Source organism: Tachysurus vachellii, chromosome 11 (genome assembly GCF_030014155.1).
Source record: "Tachysurus vachellii isolate PV-2020 chromosome 11, HZAU_Pvac_v1, whole genome shotgun sequence".
NCBI lineage: Eukaryota > Metazoa > Chordata > Actinopteri > Siluriformes > Bagridae > Tachysurus > Tachysurus vachellii.
In genome coordinates this window covers 21604304-21623913 of record NC_083470.1, presented here as the reverse complement: position 1 = coordinate 21623913, position 19610 = coordinate 21604304, and the positions used below count along the sequence as shown (strand labels likewise).

At 37.6% G+C, this 19610-nt stretch overlaps 2 protein-coding genes across 4 annotated transcripts; one reads left to right on the top strand and one right to left on the bottom strand.

Annotated features, from left to right (window-relative positions):
* The first annotated feature begins 2391 nt into the window (after window positions 1–2391).
* csf1b (colony stimulating factor 1b (macrophage)) lies at window positions 2392–9435 on the top strand. The gene is made up of 8 exons (XM_060881465.1): window positions 2392–2637; window positions 3870–3983; window positions 4295–4357; window positions 5143–5313; window positions 7175–7370; window positions 7536–7669; window positions 8609–8652; window positions 9081–9435. The coding sequence occupies exons 1-8, from the start codon at window positions 2587–2589 to the stop codon at window positions 9142–9144; spliced, it is 837 nt and encodes a 278-aa protein (XP_060737448.1). The 5' UTR covers window positions 2392–2586; the 3' UTR covers window positions 9145–9435.
* Window positions 9436–10337: 902 nt separating this feature from the next.
* On the bottom strand, window positions 10338–18459 carry rbm39b (RNA binding motif protein 39b). 3 transcript variants are annotated; one of them, XM_060880815.1, is made up of 16 exons: window positions 17956–18459; window positions 17765–17833; window positions 16864–16926; window positions 15461–15510; window positions 15195–15377; window positions 15026–15079; window positions 14744–14861; window positions 14501–14653; window positions 14273–14416; window positions 14066–14131; window positions 13238–13442; window positions 12994–13074; window positions 11557–11653; window positions 11353–11458; window positions 11188–11266; window positions 10338–10754 (listed from the first exon to the last, which is right to left on the bottom strand). In XM_060880815.1, exons 3-16 carry the CDS (start codon window positions 16912–16914, stop codon window positions 10654–10656), a joined length of 1488 nt encoding a protein of 495 aa, XP_060736798.1. In that variant the 5' UTR covers window positions 16915–16926; window positions 17765–17833; window positions 17956–18459; the 3' UTR covers window positions 10338–10653. The 3 variants fall into 3 exon arrangements, with proteins under 3 accessions (XP_060736798.1, XP_060736797.1, XP_060736796.1); XM_060880814.1 differs by lacking the exon at window positions 17765–17833 and having other exon boundaries at window positions 16864–16930; XM_060880813.1 differs by lacking the exon at window positions 17765–17833 and having other exon boundaries at window positions 17956–18458.
* Between the last annotated feature and the right edge of the window lie 1151 nt (window positions 18460–19610).

Genomic DNA, 19610 nt, shown 5'->3' with positions numbered 1-19610 from the left:
ATTCAAAAAGAAAATGAAATATCTTTTCAGCACATTCCTTTTAGCAGTTTCAGGTCAGCAATTTCTTGTTCCTGACACACCAGATTTGCAATGACAGTGTCTGGGTGTCAGTATCCAAAAACACTAAAACTGCACATATAGATTTATACATTTTTATATGTTTCTGTCAGAATGTCCCTCAAAAACCATTTAGAAAATATGCTAAATTAAATTCCATCTATTTTAGCACAGATCAGGTTACACATTGGGTAGAAACTGAGCCGTAGAACTTTGAGTGATTTAAGAGAAACTGTAACGTCTTCTTTTTGAATTGATCATATTCACCTACAGCCTTATTAGTGGACGTTTCAAGTTTAAAATCCTTGTGGAGGGAAAAAGGTCCTGTGTAAAGAAAAACTCACCAAATGTCCTACTGATACTGTACAACACTGTGATATCTCATAAGCTTTCAATACCAGCAATGTTCTATAAACTATAATTCAGAATACACAACATGAAGTTACTGTCAGTTACTATTAGAGACCTTTGTTACATATGTGAACATCTTATTTGAATAATTTCCTGTCATGAATGGCTATTTGCTAGTTTGCACTTTATAGGGGGCCAAACATAATTATAAACCTTGTCTCACCCTAGCACAGGCTTTTTGGCATTGCTTTTCATATGTTCCTTATTTTAAATGTTACTCTTATTTGTATTGCACTGTTCCATCTCTCATGTTCTTTCTGCTTTATTCATTTCAGAATATTTAATCTGTTCATTTGAGTCATGACTATTACTGTGATTTATATGCTTTACTGTATTAATAAAGAGTGGAACGGACTGATCTGAATTGATATTCATTTAAATTGAGCTTTATTTTCGAGAATATGAGCATGTGTGTCTCACACCTCCAGGGTTGGGGGTTCGATTCCCACCTCCACCTTGTGTGTGTGGAGTTTGCATGTTCTCCCCGTGCCTTGGGGGTTTCCTCCGGGTACTCCGGTTTCCTCCCCCGGTCCAAAGACATGCATGGTAGGTTGATTGGCATCTCTGGAGAATTGTCCGTGGTGTGTGATTGTGTGAGTACTAAAGGACTAAAACTAAGACTAACTTTTTTTCTGGAAGAATTTCAAGTACTTAAGTATAAAACAGGGCAAAATAATACTTAGGCATGGTAATGAAGACAATTACTCAAGTATTTCTTTTACCCCTCCTGAAAGGAAGTTCTTGATATTTAGTTTTTTTTCTCATTTAATTTCTAATATTTAATAAATTAATATATTATTTTTAATATCTGATATATCTGTTGATAGTCACAAAGGCTACAGTTCTGGACTCCTGCAGTATGAGATACAATAACAAATGTTAAAGGTCTTCTCATCTTGAACAATGACAGGAAAGACAAAGTTTTCAGGTCATGCTTCATCTTGATCACGAAGGAAATCCGAAACCAAATTGATGATACATAAATCATGCCAGAGGTTTGCACTGTGTATGTCCATGCTGTTCTTTTGGTTTCACTGACAAACTCAGCAAAGCCATAAATACATACATGTATCATGAATGTGGTTATTCCGTTCGGTTGGGAAAATCCACTGGAATGGGCAGTTGGTGAGCAGTGAAAATAGCATCTTGTGATGCGGTGGCATTTTGTGAGCATCAGCAAATATTTCAACACATCCTTCTATTGTTCTCTCAGTTGTACTTCAGCACAAACTCTATAAAAGGTCATAACAAATATTTACATTGTTGGAGTGGCTTTGTAAATATATATACTACTAATTTGATCGAAAACACCCACAACAAGGAGGTCAGGTTATATTTAGCATGTTATTATATCCTAGACGTGGTGGATTTAATGTTCTTGCTTTAATACTGTATATGTCAAAGACAGAAGTATATCAGTTATATGGCTGCACTGAGTAGTAGATTTATCATTTCAGCTTTCTGAGAAGAAAAATTAAAAAATCTGGAAAGAAGGAAGAAGAAAATCTTATGTTCCTGTGTGTTTTTTTTACTACAGTGTTAAATTCTCGATTCTGATTGGTGCTGATTCCTTTTCTTGTAACACTTGCTACAATTCAGTTATAGCATCCATCATTCTCTGGTTCAGCTCCTCATCATTTAGAAAATGTATTACGTGGTTGATTTGAAATCAGACTCCATGTTTCTGTGAATGCAATACTGACTTAACTCAAGAAAAGTCTTACAGAGAAATGTATCCACAGTTTATTCAGCTTGAGTGAGGAATAACACACTCTGGGGGCATATTGTTATTATAAATGAAGAATAGCTCTAGCCAAGAGAGGGGGAGGGAGAGTGAAAGAGAGAAAGTTAAGTGAGAAAAGAGAGAGAGAGAAAGAGAGAGAGAGCGGTGGGAGGGTCAAACCCAAAACCAAAGAGGGGAGAAATGACAGAACTTGGTATACATTCATCTGTGGATTGTTACTCTGCTCTGCTCTTAATCTGAATTGAAACCTTCATGATCAACTGCTCTAGGTTTCATAAATATGTATATATATGTTTTTGTACCTGAAAATCAACAGGCTTGCAATGTGCTCAAATGAATCTAAGTGAAGAACATCTTTTTCTCCTGCTGGATCCATGAGCCAGATGAACCTTTACATCTCTGCCCACATTCTCCACCAGACCCAGGTATGTACATAGAGCATGTGACTGGAGAGAGATCTGAAATTACTGATAAATGAACGAGCTGCTACTTTTCCTGATGCACCAGGTTTTACTAAGGAACTAAGCATAAGAAAGTGTTTTCTCTTAAACATGGGAAAATAAGTTAACACATGGAAATTTCCATGAAATTTGTTGAAAGCTTTATTCTGATTGGTCAGAAAGTGTTAATTACATTTTCATAACAGTAACTATAATAGAGCAGGGCAAATACAAGTTTATATTACTATTCCTATTCTTATACATTATCGTGTCTATAATATCAACCAATTCAGATTAAACTATTAATAATAATAATAATTGATAAAAAAAAAAAAAAAAAAAGCATTCTTGGAATTAGTCTCCATTGTCAGCACTTTGTAATGCTTGGAAATAAATCTCTGACATGAGACGTTCTTCAGGAGAGTGCAAAGTTCTTCTGTAGCATAACAAGCTGCATTTCTTTCTCGACTTCATTCCACATCAATAAAGTTAAGTATAAACAAGTGAATGAAGTATGACTTTTTGTCTTTGAATGACAAAATGTCTCTTCATAATATATTTGGCACAAAAGCTGCGGGCGTCTGTTAAACAGCCGAACATGAAGATGAATGTCACCTTCTAGCATGATAACAACCCAATGCACAACGGCTTCAGAAAAAAACAAGAGGAGAAACATTTTAGAATGGTCCAATCAGAACCCTGAGCTAAATCATATCCTATCATTGTCTATCTTATATTTCCATGAAGACTGAAATAAAAAATGAAAGTGCTGTATTACTACAAGCAAAGATGATTAGTTAAGGGGTGTGTACACATCTTAATTTCATTATTCACAACAGACGGTTTTATCCATTGTGTTTTCCAGCTCTATTTATTATAATAGGTTCAGATTTCCTTTGATTTGCTGTTGGTATTTTCTTAAAATATCCTTTCTATGATGAGAAAGGATCATTTGGTAGCGGTTTCCAGTAGACAAAGACGGTGAACTAGTTTGACCAGCTTGGCCTGTATTTTAGTAGCTTGTATGTAGCCTTAGAAGCTGTATTATTTAACTAGGGTTATAAGAATATCTAGATAAAAACTCGGTCATTGAATAAATGTAAATGGAACAGTCCCACATCCTAATCAAGTAGATAAACATGAAGCTAAGCTCTCTTCCTGGAAAGGCATTCTGTATAGTGCGCCATGCTAAAATTATATCCCCTGCATATGCCCAGGTGAGGAGTGTCTGTGTTCTTGTGCTCCTGTATATTCCTCTGTGTATGATGGACATCCCTGGACCATGCAGGCACTCCATAACCAAAGAACACCTACTCCAGATAAATCATCTAGTGAGTGGAACTTATTTTGTATTTGACTGCATTTTAAGTCAACTTACAGATCTTTTATTCATGCTATTTAATGATTGAACTAATAAAGTTACTGGTAAAATACACCAAGAGAGCAAAACACCTTTATTGTCTTAATTGGTTGAATCAGCAAAAATCCAGACATGATGACACAGTCATTGCTTTATTATGCTTTATGTTCACAATATATGTGTAAAAATTCAGTCCTATTGGAAGAATATAAGTGTCTATGATGTGTAAAAACAAGCAATGAAGAAATGCTGACGTCAGCTAATTCTTACACTGTTTTTCAGATCAATAACCAGATGACGAATGGATGTTCAATATCCTACATGTTCATCGAGAAGAGACATCTGGTAAGACTATTCACATTCAACAAAACGTTTAGTTCTGATTTTGGAAAGGGAATTAAACATTATTCAAACAGTCACATTATCTGCTTACTGACATGGAATTAGGATTAAATAGTGCTCTTGTAAAGACTCTGTGGTGCTCTGCTCCTGAATCGCGAGATATCAACATACCACCTATTCCTTTGTCAGTAAAGAGATCCGTGTGTGTTCTAACAGCATGTGTTCTTTCACACTTTCACTTAAAAATAGCTGTCTATTCAATGCCCAGAAGCCAAGAAAACAAATTCTTCATGCTTCCTAAACGAGAGCGATAGCATTACTCTTTCTCTCTTGTCAATCTTGGGCACTTGTGAGTAAATGTATGAAGAATGGGGTAGCTATCACTCTCCTCTGAGTGTTACACTGCCATGTGATGCAGCATGAGCAGCAGTTTGAACAGATGAGTTTGTCTGGCTTTACATGGTTCAGACCAGCGCATGAAACCCGTTCCAATTAAGAGTGTTGGTTTAAGATTAAACCAAAAATTCATTAAAAATTTATGAAGGGTTACATAGCAAGAAACAAGAAATTCATTGCTATAAATGAGCAACCCCAAAAGAGGCACTGTTACTAAAGCTGCTATTGAGCACAGGAGAGTATTTATAATTCCATCAGTTACATAAGGTACAGTTTCCTGTTTTACACTCCAAGGGTGAGTCAGAGTAATGTTTAAACAACCGACTCAAACACAGCTTTGCCTTATAACCAGGCTACAAAGAATTCTCACAACTTAACTTTCTGTTTTTCAGAGCTCAGTGTGTTATGTGAAAGCAGCTCTGCCAAGAGTGTTGGACTTGCTGAGTACACACTTCCGATATTCCCAAGACTCGGAGAGCGCCCTGTCAGTCCACTCTCTACAGAACCTCATCCACAACATCTACTCACAGCACTGTGTGCCACCTCTTAATGAAGAACTCGAGGTGTGTGTGCGTGTGTGTATGTGTGTGTGTGTGTTCTGACTGTTTACATAGAAATGAGTGCAAAACTTTGCATACCCGTAGAAAAAAATTTTGCTCTCCCATACGTTACCATATTTAAACCCAGTAGCAAAAAAAAAAACCTGTTTAACTCAGAAAATTTTCCAACTTCCTTATTTAAATATAAATCATTAATGTTGCAGTTGTTTCACAAAACAGACTGACATTCAAAATGTGACATCCAAAAACCCGATCTTGGATTTTTGAGATTAGAAGCATCAGATCCACCCTGCTGTAATGGATAAAGTCATTTAAATACACCACACTTCTCAAAGGTACAGAACAAATATTAAGAAAATTGTTTGTAAAAAAAAAATCCATAAAAGTTTACACAAATCAGTGACCTAAAATTTTGGTATTATATTGTACTGAAAATTATGGACAAACTCTTTGAATGACACTAAAGCAACCTTCTCTCCAAAATACCTTCCCTAGTGGAAATTATGGAAAGAAATGATTAATTATTTCCTCTAGGTGACACTGTAATATTTTTAAAGCACAGAATGGAATTTTATTATTGTCTGGGTAGAATTGCTCTAATGCTATAACAAGAAGGCATAAACATGTGCAGGATACATACCCTTAACCACTGTAGCTCTGGTTCACCACCTACAATGCCTACACAATTAAATGGATACACTCCAAACACCAAAATGTCCCCAAGAGGACATGGTGCAATCTAAATTTCATCTCGTGTTTACTGTTTCACGATCCACAATTGTATCATGAGCACCAAAATCTAAAGAACTCTGCCATATTTATGAACAAAACCCTGACCTTTTTTGAGCCAAGTTTACATGCAAAACATGTTAGTTTTCAACACTTTGGGGGGGAAAGGGGGGGTTGTTTGGGGAGATGAGACTGATGTAAAGCTAAACATTTGGTTTTGTGTTATTCTTCAACCTGATGTATGTTACGTAATGATTGCTAGTGGTGCCAGCACTTGCGTCACAGTTGCTTCTTTAACAGAGAGGGAGGATTGTTTTCTGCCACAATCAGAAATTATAAAGCTATTAGCTAGCCCAGTGTTTAAGATAAAGCCCTGCCCCATGTCCCATGCCACAGAAAATAGTAGCTAAATGATTGTAATAAAGTAAGGACGAGCTAGTTGACTACATTAATAAACCCATCCATCCATATATCCATCCATTCTCTGCGTCACTTACTCTAATAAAAAACTATCCCAGGATACTTGGTGCACAAGGCAGGTTACACCCTGGACAGGATACCAGTCTATGCCAGGGCACAATCGCACCCCTACTCACATGCCACAGACAATTTATAGATGCCAGTCAGTCTACAATGCATGTCTTGGGGAGGAAACTGGAGAACCCAGAGGAAACCCTGAAGCATGGAGAGAACATGTAAAGTCCACTCACACAGTATAATATGTAGTCATTATCCTTTACTATAGTGAAAATAAACTCAGTGGCTTAGTGGTCAGCATATTTGCCTTTTATCTGTATGGACAGAGTTTGCATATACTCCCTGTGCTTAGGGGTTTACTCTGGGTACTTTAGTATACTCCGGTATCTGGTATCTCTGAAGCATTCGAATGGATGTTTGAGGGTGATGTGTTTAGCGCTCTGTCCATGAGTTCCTTGGAATGGCTCCATGCCTCCTATGTAGGATAAGTGGTACAGAAAATGGATTGATGGATGGCTGGATGGATGGACTGATGGATGGATGGATGGATGGATGGATGGATGGATGGATGGACGCGTTCGGCAAAGGGTAGTATGGTAAAGACCTCTCTTCTAATCATAACACCCAGAGAAATATTAAAGCATTACTTTCCCACCAGGAGACCCCAGTGGTGTTTCTGAAGGAGTTCACAGATAGCCCTGTTCAAGCCTTACAGAGAGTTAAGGAGGTTCTGGATGTCTACCTACAGCTCATCACACAAACCGCCACAGCGGTGGACTGGAGTTGTGCAGTGGAATACAGCTACAGCTACACAACTGTTGACAACACAGAGCTGCTCAGCACAAATAGTACAGGTAGGTATACACAGATGTTGGATTCCTGTCTGTGATTGGTCAGAAGGTGTTCTATAGCATGCGCTCTGTTTCTAATGTTATCATTTCTATAACAGTTCACACAAAGGGTGTGCCACATGGACAGGAAAACAGTGTGATTAAAGTTTTGTGTGTATTTTTTTTCAGATTCCATGCTAGTGATGCTAGGACATGAGCAGAACTCCTCTGACTTGAGTTTCTATAAACTGGGCTTCATCGTGTTAGCAGCGAGTGGTGGAATTTTCCTTCTTATCACTGTCTCTTGCCTCATACATAGAAAGGTAGGTCTTCTGGAAGTCTCTGGTGGCCACGTCTTCTGTCATCTCGACTTTAGAGCATTAAAGGTTCATAGTGATCTGAGACAGTCTTTAGCTAACTGGTGATAAAGTTCCACAAGAAAAAAAAATGGAATTAATTTCCAGGTTATGAAATTGTACTTCTTGTCCATATAGTTTTTACATTTCTGTTATTTAGAAGACACCCTTATCCAGAGGGGCTTACAATTTATTTCAGTTTATACACCGGAGCAATTGAGGGACTTGCTCAAGGGCCCAGCAATGGCAGCATGGTAGACCTGGGATTTCAACTCATGACCTTCCGATCAGTAGTCAAATGCCAATGTTTTTCCTTGCCATTGTCACCTTTCTGACTCGCTCATTAATGATGGATCTGTATTTGTATGTCTATAAAATTGCTTTGTGGCAGCGTACATGGTTAAAGCAGCATGTGTTCAGAAATGATGTTTAAAGATGTTCCAAGACAGCACCGGTGGTAAAAATAATTTTACTGCATGCCGTACTATGTATGATTGTGTATGTGAGAAAGAAAATTTGACTTTATATAATTTAATTCAAATATGGAACAAACTATCCAATATTAATTTAATGACAGACCTACAGTGATTAAAAGTTCTGAAAGAGATAAGGTAAAGGTGTTGCCAAATCCCATAATAATCATAGCTTTAACCAAAATATAAGTATGTACAAATACAGAAAATATTTTATAGAAATATTTTTGTACTGGTTACGCAAACAGGTGTTTATTTAAAGTTGCTGAAGGATGCTTGAAATGTTTGTAATGTCTCCGGTAGAAATATCAGTGATTCATCACCCCAAGTCGGAAAAAACCTCATCAGTACTTCATAACTTTTATGGTTTTGTTCTCTACATACAGTACTGGTTACATACTACAGCTTTAATTCCATTTTATTTTCCTAACAGAGATTTCATCGACTTCCAAGACGAGACATGGATTTAGACACATGGTAATTTTAGTTTTTCTACATTGTTACACCCTGAGATTGGCAGTTAAAGGTTTTACTACATTCGTATAATGAGATTGTTTCTATATTAACAACTCGTTCAGAAGGGCTTGATGGAGAATGCTGAAATGCTTATAAAGTGTGTTGTTTAACTAAGAAAAACTTCCTTTTACCTTTGCCTTACACCTTTGGGGTTGGGGATTGATTCCTGCCTCTTTCCTGAGTGTGTGGTGTCCTTGTTTAGACATGCTTTGCATCTCTAAACGGTCCGTAGTATGAATCTATGTTTTAAAAAGGACAATTTAATTATTTCCCGCTATTATTTGTATATACTGCTCAAATAGCTAAGAGCTAAAAGAGTTGTGTGAACAGCAGTAAAGGCTCTGATAATTTATTTTTCCTTCTTTATTCTCCTTTTCCTTCATCTTCAGGTCCAACGTCAGTCACATAGCTTTCTGCTCAACAGATTTTAATCGAATGGATCTGATAATCTGAAGATTCTCCAAGATCCAAACATCATTCACATCTTACCTTGTGAATTACTGACTTATATTTTCACACATTTTATACAAGTAAACATTCACAGTACCTTCCACATGTATTTATGAACATTAAACTCAGACCCTCTTTGTATGTTGTATAAATCATTGAAATAGTCCATTCTTACACAAATATGAATGCTGTTCTATTACAAACTTATTTTATATTTATTTCTGCTACACTTGTTTTTTTTACATACATGGTTTTTCTTTTTGCAGCTCTGTATCGGACACTTACAGGAAATATTTGTACAAATAAACCTGCTTTTACATAAATTTATGTCCAGTAACTTTTCCTTCTAAAAATAACAGTATTTATCCCAGAGACAATGTCCCGTCCTATAGCAGTTGACTGATAAACAGACTGAAGGTTATCAAAAAAAATGCTTGAAAAGTTGCTGACAAATAAAGAACTACAGACAGAAAACACTAACCTACCCCTTTAGGAAGGTTCACAATTTGTTTCACTTTTAGACACAGTGAAATATTGCCAAGCACAGCCATTATGAGATACAATGTCACACCAGTGACCCCATGTCCTGTTGTAGATTAGAGGAGTTTATCATCCAAAAAAAACAAACAAAAAAAAACACCACTCACCCTGCATTCACACCAAGACATGATGAGTTACTAATGTATCTTCTGTTATATTAGTAAGCAGAACATGAAGAAACTATCAAATGTGTGTTATGTCAGTTATGTATTCTAATAAGGATCCGGTAATGTAAAGAACTACTGCATATGTGAACAGATTCTCAATTTTAGTTTAAGAACATTTAATACACAAAGTCTTTTGTTCACATATCTTGGCACAACCAAAGACCTTCAAATGCCAATGTGACTATTCCAGGAAAGGCAACAACGTCAATCTTTCCTTGAGAAAAGGTTAACATGTTAAAAGTTTTGCCACCAAGAGAATACATAGGGGATATCTCTCTTTAAATGAAATTTAAATTGTGTTACATAGTAAGTGATTTGGAAAAATGTTCCATTACTTGGCAATCTTAAATGTGTTTGTGTGCAAATATGGCTAATAACATCTGAAAGTAAATCCTAAAGCTAAGGTGTGTGCATCACTTGTTAGTGGTAATTTTACAATTTTTCAAAATGACACTTCATAACAAGAGATGAAGAAAGACAAGAGACAACTTATTTTCAAAGCCATTTTAATTGCAGAGTTCTTTACAAAATCAAAGTGATTACAAAAAGCTAAAAACTTAAAGTGATCCCAGACAGCTGAGTACATCCAGACTGATTGCCCAGGGTCTTGGTTTCTAACCCAGTCCAGCTAGCTTTCAAATACACCCTCAGGCAACTTTGTACCTCTGAGATCTAGAATGTGCTATGGACCTCCAGGGACAGACAACAGTTGTCCTAAAAAGGGCAGGGCGATGTCCGCATCTCCAGGCTATGTAGAGAGACAGAGAGAGTCAGAAGAATTGGACTGTGCAGCATGGACTGTGGATCACCGGCGTGTTGGTCTCAGCAGCTGAATGGCTGTGACTGAGTCAGGAAAGAGTTTGTGGTAGGTTGGGAGGGGCACATAGGCCGCAGTGATCATTTTGCCTGTTAGAACAAAACCAAGAAACGTTAGTTATATGTTAGCGTTTACTAAGAATAAACATGCTTCCTTGTATAAGCTCACTACAACAGGGTGTACTCCAGTGGCAATTCTTAAAACAATGCAGAACACCACAAGACTAATAGATGACTTAAAAAATAGCTATTGAATAAATGGCTTTACACATAGGATGTGAGAACTATTCATCTCCCTATTCATTCTCAATGAGAAACAGCCAGATTCACAGAAGTGTTCCCATGTCATCATTGTCTAATATTTCTACTCTGGCTTCAACAAACTAGTTTGATAGCCATGAAATGTTATTCGACAGATTCATTTAAGGATTCAAAAGAAATGTATTCTGGAAGGTATATAATATACTATTTAACATATGTACATCTGTACTGACACATTCAGTAGAATAAATGCAGACCTTACCTGCAAACCAACGTCCATGTAGGGCGCTGACAGCAGCCATAGCGGCCGGGATAGACGGACACTTCACATACACATTACCCTACGAGAGTAAAAGACGAATCAGCTAACTATAATGCTAGACACCTCAAAACACACATTTTATTATATATAGATAGGAAATCTTACTTCAGCAGAATTCTTGTCGACATATATGTGGACAACACCTCCGTGTTTATTGCACTCTTCAATGACATCATCCTGAATGTCTATATCCCAGCCAGGCTCATTTTCTCTGATGGGGAAATAAAATCCCAAACAAACAGAGAATCAATATCAATAACCACATGCACGAAGACACACAGAGATTGGCGGAATGCTGAAAATACTTACGCCTGTGGGCTGAACATGTTTGAGAGCTGTAGGCAGTGAGTGGCCAGGGGTTGGGTAGGGAGGTTCATGGCCTGGTTCATGCTTGGTGCAGGGATCACTGTAACACAAATCCATTTTAAATTTCAGTAATGTTTAATCCCTCCCATGGCTATCAGTGTTCCTAAAGCTGGTATAAACATGTTACAATTGACACCCAAAATGTAGCAGCATAATCATCTAATTTTTTCCTAATTGCCATGTGTGATGCAACAACAACAAAAAAAGTCCTTCACAAAATATTTGTCATGGTAAGGTCATGACTCATCAGTACATTCAAAACACATACTGTATCAAATTCAGGTAATTTGCAAAGTATAACTTTCTGCAGTATCAGCAATTCATCCAACATTCTGCAGGGTCAGCAACACAAAGGCAAATACTGAAATAATGATTAACATCTGATATTGTGAAATTCTGAATGTATATTGCAAGCCTTAAAACATAACTAAACGTAAGCCCATTATGAATATTTGCATAATTTTCGGAGTGTAAAACTTTATGAACATAATGATCGCTTTACACACAGCACAATGCACTTTGAAGCATGAACAGTGTTTAACCAAAGAATAAAACAATTCAGAATATCCCTGATAAGGAGAAAATTGGGTGATGCAACACTTAAGCACCTTGTAAACCCACTGTTTTTACATAACATTACCTATCAACTTATCTATGTTTACACAATGCCTTAGGTTATTACATGTACGTGGAAAACTCCTTGAACTATACTACTCAAAAAGGGAACACACAAACCACACATTGGATGACAGATATTCAAGGCAAAATTCTTCACGTGTAAATACATTTTGTAATGTGTTGAGAACAAAATGTTACAATGGTCAATGGAAACTAAAATATAAAAAACATTTAGAACTAGAATCTAAAATCACACCAAAAATCAAAGTAAAAAAAACCCCGAAATTACAGGCTGATCCAACTTACATTAACGGCATTTGACAGACACCCTTACCCAAAGTTTTTTTTATTTTATTTTAAATAAAACTGAGGGTTAAGGGCCTTGATCAAAGGCAGCTTGGTGTACCAGGGATTAAAAATCACAACCTTCCGATCTGTAGTCCAATCTCCACGCTACCAAACCCAACTTGCATGAATTTAATCATATCAACTCATAATGCAAGCGACCACTGTACTTGTGAAAGATCTGACAAAAGCTCCAACAGCAGTTAGGGTTCTTCTGTAAATAGAACCTATGCTTCCTGACTGGGTTGCAGTTACTGCCTGGTGACAAAGACCAACAATACACAAAACTAGAGACGGATTAATCAGGCAGGATAAGGAGAGAGCAATAGTCTGGCCTCTAGCTGCAAGACCTAGAAAATATATTTCCACAGAGAGGCAGAGTTCAGTAAATGGAAAAACACAACCCAACATCCTCACCTCCAGGAAAGTTGCTAAATGGGATAGAGCCACTCATCTGAAGAGCCTGCTTTGCAGCTGCGGGAATCTGTAGACCTGTACCTTTATTTAAAAAACAAAACACAAAAGGAGTCTTTGAAAACTAATCTCACACAATGTTGGTTAATCTAATGCATTAACATTTCATTGTGAAACATGACTGCAGAGTGCCCAAGTCAGGACACAGACTCCAACACACAGCTTAAGTTGCTCTTCAATTCAATACCTTCTGCAAGTCGTGCCATCAGTTGCAAGCGGCCTGTGGTCCCCAAGTCGATGCCTGTTCTCTCCAACTCATCGTTGTCCAAGAAAGAGCTTGCTGATGAGCCATCTGAGCGCTCGGTCACGTTACCCACCTTCATGGGCCGGCCAGCCAGCTCAAAGCCGTTTAGCTGTTCTAGGGCACGCTTGGCACATTCAGCATCTGCAAACTACAAATCAAGAGAATATGTATGCCACTAATGAACAATATATTATACATTTTAATTAGACTGTCTTCTTTGATAAAGATATAGGGATTTATAGTACGCAACATCTGACTGATCTATGGAGATAACTTAAACATTGTTCTTGCCAGACCTACATCAGATAACCTCTAGATTAGATTTATTATCATCTGTAATAAAGCTTAACAAAAAATGAAGTTGTTTGCCTTTTCTATTGCAGGCCAAACATCAATCAGTCTGCTTGCATAACCTAGCTGTTATATTTTTAACTCAACTGTAAAGTTGGAACATTAGCTATGCAAAATGTGATCCAAATTTGATCCAACATTAATCTTTTGATAACTGCTGACTGCCAAGACTTTTCCGCAAGCAGTTGTTTTCCCTGCTAGTTTCCATCTTTGAGCATTTTTAACTCCCAAAGCTTGCTATGGTTCAATATTGTACAAATGGCCACAAGCACAGTGAGGTGAAAATAAAAAAAATACAGTGAGGTGTGGAAATGTGCATAGACGTATACAGTTACTTTTATAGTGCAGCTTAGTGACACTGCTTTTATTGCCCACTGTTTTAAAAACACTAAACAAAAAAAACAAAAAAAACCCACTTACCGATATAAACCCATAACCTTTTGATCTGCCTGTCTCGCTGTCCATGATCAACTGGATACTTTCAATCTAGGTAAGAAAAGCAGGCCTGGGATTAATTAAGGTTTCACGATTACTTCAGAATGCTTCAACGTCACTCAGTTAAAATCTCACATGGTGCCTTGTATATCTGCACCAGTGTAAACAAACATAATCCAGTAACAGTCTTACCTTCCCAAAAGGCTCAAATATGCCTCTGAGCATTTCCTCTGTGATGTTGAAGTGCAGGGAGCCCACATACAGCCTCATTGGCCCTGCATTGCCTTTCTGCAAGTTAAGAGCTGCTGCTGCTGCCGCAGCTCTGTTTTTCTCAGCCTGGATGTGAGAGTGATACGGACTTAGACATCATAGGTGAGAAGCTGAAACAGTAGAACTGTAAACATAGGCAATTATACAGACCTGTGAGGCCTGAACAATGATTGGCACTCCCAGCACCCTCTGTCCTGTCAGTCCAATAGCTAGGGGCACGGAGGTGGCCTCCACAAACTCAACATATGCAATACCCTTAGACCTGCGAGAGTTTCTGTCTGAAATCATCCTCACATCACGTACCTTTGGTAAAGAGGAAGAATTCAAATGTTAAAAAGTGTTTATGAAAAAGAAAAAAAAAACAAACTTAAAAATCATAAAAATAAAACTTACTTTGCCCACAGCAGAGAAGAACTCTTCCAGGTCTCTGGGTCTGATTCTGGCAGCCAGCTGCATGCAGAATACTGTGCGGGCATCTCTCTCCTCTGCACTCAGATTATCAATTGGTTTTCTGTGGGAGAGAGTAGCGAACATGTTTCTTCACTGTGTTGTAACACAAAGGAGTAGAATTTATAACAAAAATGTTCTAACTTATTCGCAATAAAACCAACTGCCAACAAATATAATTCATATTAGTCAATGAGCAAAAAGAATTAGTAGCATAGTTGGTGTTACCTGATTGGACTCTTCTCTTTTTTAACCGGGCTCTTGCTTCTAGAACGTTTGCGGCTGTAATACAGAGAAGGAAAAAGTGGTCAGTTTATACAGGAGTGGGCAGCCAGATAAGAACATCAGATCTATCAAATGCAGTATTTAAATACACAATGTGAGGATGAAAACTCACTGGGGGCTTTTGTGAGCTCGATAACGTCCATGCTTTTCATGACTTCGAGAACGGTGCTCTTTGATGTTTGATTGTTTCCTCTCCCGACTGCGGCTCTTACGTCTGTCCCTGCCCTTCTTGCGCTCTTTGCTCTTACTCCTGCGGCGGTCCGGACTTGGGCTGCGACTTCGACTGTGCCTTTTCCTATGTAGAGATAAAGAAAATTAAAGTGTTAAGCATTTAGACTGTCACCCCAACGATGAGCAAACAAGAGAACAGTTACTCACTTCCTGCTGTGTTCTTCATAGCCGTTTGCACTATAGGACTTGCTGTCACCCTAAGCAGGGTTGATAGAAGAACATCGTGAGGATGGACAGGATACATAGCAAGTCGTCAAGGGAATGGGGGAGGGGGACAAGAGAAATACAAAATACATTGATTTAGAAATACAGTTAATATTCCTGTTGCCTGGTCTGCCCTTGGTGCTGTGCCACAGTCAGATTTTGCCCCAAAAAAGGAGCAAAAGTTTGCAGGCTAGCGGAAGAACCATGTTGCTTAATGGAGACTCATCTCTAAATTCTGACAGTACCCTACTATTTTACACCTAGAGCTTGATGCTAAGGAAAGGGTCACTATACAGGTTTCCACAGCGGTGGTGGTCATTCGGTGAGATCTTCGTCCATTTGTGTTGTTGGACTGTGTGAGCGCGATGCCATCTCTGTCTTACATCTCGTCCTGAAGCAGACAGGGATTTACACGGCTTAGTCAGAACGGCTCCCATGTAACAAGGTATCAAATTAATACCAAAAGAAAAAAGGAGAAGAAAAGAAAAAGCTCACGAACAGAAAACCCTCACCCAACCCAATGACACCCCGTTTTTTTTTTTTTTTTTAAAAGATCAGGGTCTTTTTCAATACCTACAACCAAGTCAACTTGGGAAGTTTACTGCATACATGTTAAACAAGGCCAAATAAACGTAGTTCCTTGATTACGCTGGTGATGTATCACACAAGATTCCTAAAAGCAAATGGCAAAATAAAATGGATTAAGGAGAAGCTTAAAGCTGAGGGGCATGCAAAAAATCAAGATGGTGACTTATCTGAGACCTTCTCTAGTGAATGGCTTGGGAGGCAGTATTCACATTTTTTTATGAACATCTGTGTTTTCCAATAACTGAGATGATCTGCCAGGTAGCACAATCTAAAACTACTTTTGATGACAGCATTTAGAATACAAAGTATGTGAGTTGGAAAAATGTGAATACTGCCTCCAGTTTGTGTCAGGTTTTATCCCTGTTTCATCCACTGTCATTCATCTTGTTGACACCAGACAGGTGACAGGATGAGAGTCTTTTGGTATTTGACCTAAGGGAATACAGTACATCAATATATGCCGCAATGACGACCTTACTTTTTTCACACTTCACACTGGAATCAAAGGTGTATTCAGGGAAGTAGAGATGAGATATCATTAGGCAAGTCTATAAAGAGAGATAGACGGGCATTTATTTGTAATTCAGATCATTTTCTGAAACATCACACAATACATCATTCTCTCTACCACTGAGACAGACACGAGAGGCAAATTTAACCAAATACTCGTCTTCTGAGATGCGATATTGCAACAGCTATTCAGGTAAGTGCCAAAGAGTCAATTCATGTTAAATGAAACAGCTTTTTCGGTCACCCACCTTCTTGTAGGGTGCTTCGAGCATCGCCTCAATATCAAAGTCGTCTGCCATTGGGAGTTCTGTCTAACTGAAGAAAAGGAAGAAAAATAAGCGTTATTAAAATATCAAGATCAGAGAAAATCTTTAAGATCAAGCCACATTTCTAACCTAACTTCCGATTTCAACATGCAAATTTAACCTGAGCTGACTTCTGTTTGATTTAATCTCCTTTCACTGACTGACTTACTGAAGGAATCAATTTCTACTTAAAGGTTAGCGATGGATGCAAAGCAGCACAGCTTTGGTACTTTAGTTTGTTCAGCTGTCTCACCTCCTCATCTGTTCATTAAAAAAAATACCAAGAATATGGTGATTGCACGTTTGCTTTTCAGAGGGTCACAGAAATTTGTACTCATTTGACTTCTTGTAGAAAGTTTCCCAGAGACAAACACGCTATTGTAACTGCACTAACAATGTGTCCCAATGTGACCTCATTGTGAGACGCAAACGCTAACTCAAAAATACAGCACCAAACAACAACTTAACACCAGTAGCACAAAACAAAAACGATAAAAACACACGTGTGTGTTTCAGGTTTAAGGTTTCGTTAAAAACATATCAGCAGGATTGATCACTCATTCTTACTAATCTCCGACTTACTCGTACAACCTGTTTTAATTAGTGTACTGGGAAATGTACACGTCAGGTAAAATAATAATAAAAAAAAAAAAAATACAGCTGAACAATATTCTTACCCCCACCAATGGCTTAAAAAAAGGGATTAAGGTAATTAGCTACTCGGGTCTATTTCGGCTGACTCGAGTTATATAACGCGGTTATCAAAATAGATCATAAAAGATTAGACATGGAAAGAGCACAAAACTCCATACTTAAACACACAAACTGGATTTGTACACGTTACCTAATTCGAATGCATTCTTTGGTTTGGAACTTGAAAAATCCAAATTCTCAGGCCTTCGACAGTAAAAACCTAGACGTAACATGCAACCTATAAGCTACCGAATACGCTTTAGTAGATGTTTTAAAATCCATTGCAGACATAACAAACGTGTGAAAATGCTATTAATAATAATAATAAATAGATATAATTACCTGAACGCTGGCTGTTGTATCTGTGGAAATCGCCTCAAAACGGAATTGGTGCAAACTAGCGCGCTAGCAACATACGAGACAAATAATGCTAGCTATGTAACTAGCTATAGTTTCCTCTTCACGTAGGTTCTTCAAATCCCGATATCCAAAACAACTTGGTCTTAACCGTACCTATTAAACGCCGTATAGGCAATCTATAAACAAAAATATTGTTATTACCCTTCAAAATGTGCAACAGAAATACGCTAGCTATGTAATAGTTTGCTAGCTAGACTTGTTTATGAGTTCACCTTCTTCTATACAACTTCCGGGATGTCTTACAAAATGGCGGCGAGACGGGGTTTCCCGGTCAAAAGTGCACGGACTCCCTTTAGATGGCCTTTGAGTTTTATTTGTACTGTTAACAAGGCTGTTGTTTACAAAACCACTGAGGCGACATGATGGATAGTTTTTAAAAAGGAGACCACACATTAAATTATTGATTAGGTTTTTTCTAAGACCATTGTAATCACAGCAAAATAACCAAAATAACTATTCCAGGTTAAAAGATGTCCAATTCAAACATAATTATAATTAAGTTGTGACCTTGCCACGAGACATAAGTAGTGGCCATGATTTGTGTAACTCAAGTCCGAGAAATAATACAGTGGGTCTTAATATGCGGCCTCCGGTTACTTGATGAAAATGGGAGGAAAAGTCTGTTTTTTTTTCTTTGAAATTCACTTAATGTGACACTTAAGTGTTTGACATGGTATAGCCGTGTTACAATACCAGCGACTACCATTTATGTCTTTGTGTCATGTTGAGATTTGATTAAAGTGTAATATTAATCACTTATCTAAGTGGTTATACCATGTCAAACACTTAAGTGTCACGTTAAGTGAATTTCCAAAAAAAAAAAAAAAAAAACAGACTTTTCCTCCCATTTTCATCAAGTAACCGGAGGCTACGTATTAAGACCCACTACATTGTGTCTCAGACTTGAGTTACACAAATCGTGGCCGCTACTTATGTCTCGTGGCAAGGTCACAACCTAATTATAATTATGTTTGAATTGGACATCTTTTAACCTGGAATTGGGTTTAACAGGCATTCAGTTTAGTAACTCTATTCCTAAATGCAAAAAAGGCCATCAGGAATTTGAGCCCTTGGGAAAGGACTGTGAAGGTGTCATGTGGAATTGTACAGGTGTTTAAAAATCCCACTGGTTTTAACCGAGTTGTATGGGATTCTGACAGGAGTGTATATCCTGCAGGAGGAAGTCTAAAAATATCCTTTCATGAGTCCTGCAAGTTCTGCAATAAAACTGCTGGATTTGAATATTTCTGCAGGACCAATTTAGGGAGTAATATCCCCTTCGACGGGGAACTAAATGCTAACGACCCTTACTATTATGTCATTAACGGACAGATAAACAGATAGAATTTCAAAAAGAAATAATATAAATAATAATATTGTTATACTTAAGCATTCCAGTCTGGCATGAACAACCATGCCACAAAGTCACAAAAATGACACTTTTTCATCATTCTGATGTTTTATCTGCATAATTATTATTATTATTTTTTGAAGTTGTTCCTAATAAAGTGGACAGACAGTTTATGTCTGTATGCCAATTGTCAATGATTATTCTGGTTGTCTTACACAGTAATCAG

Bases quoted from the DNA above. Each gene is read 5' to 3' on its own strand.
- csf1b (XM_060881465.1), top strand. From the start codon at position 2,587: ATGAGCCAGATGAACCTTTACATCTCTGCCCACATTCTCCACCAGACC. The intron at 5,314-7,174 runs GTGTGTGTGCGT...CTTTCCCACCAG, and splicing joins CTCTTAATGAAGAACTCGAG to GAGACCCCAGTGGTGTTTCT. The intron at 8,653-9,080 runs GTAATTTTAGTT...CTTCATCTTCAG, and splicing joins GACATGGATTTAGACACATG to GTCCAACGTCAGTCACATAG.
- rbm39b (XM_060880815.1), bottom strand. From the start codon at position 16,914: ATGGCAGACGACTTTGATATTGAGGCGATGCTCGAAGCACCCTACAAG. The intron at 15,378-15,460 runs GTGAGTAACTGT...ATCTCTACATAG, and splicing joins TATGAAGAACACAGCAGGAA to GAAAAGGCACAGTCGAAGTC. The intron at 14,862-15,025 runs GTAACACCAACT...TCTCTCCCACAG, and splicing joins AAAGAGAAGAGTCCAATCAG to AAAACCAATTGATAATCTGA.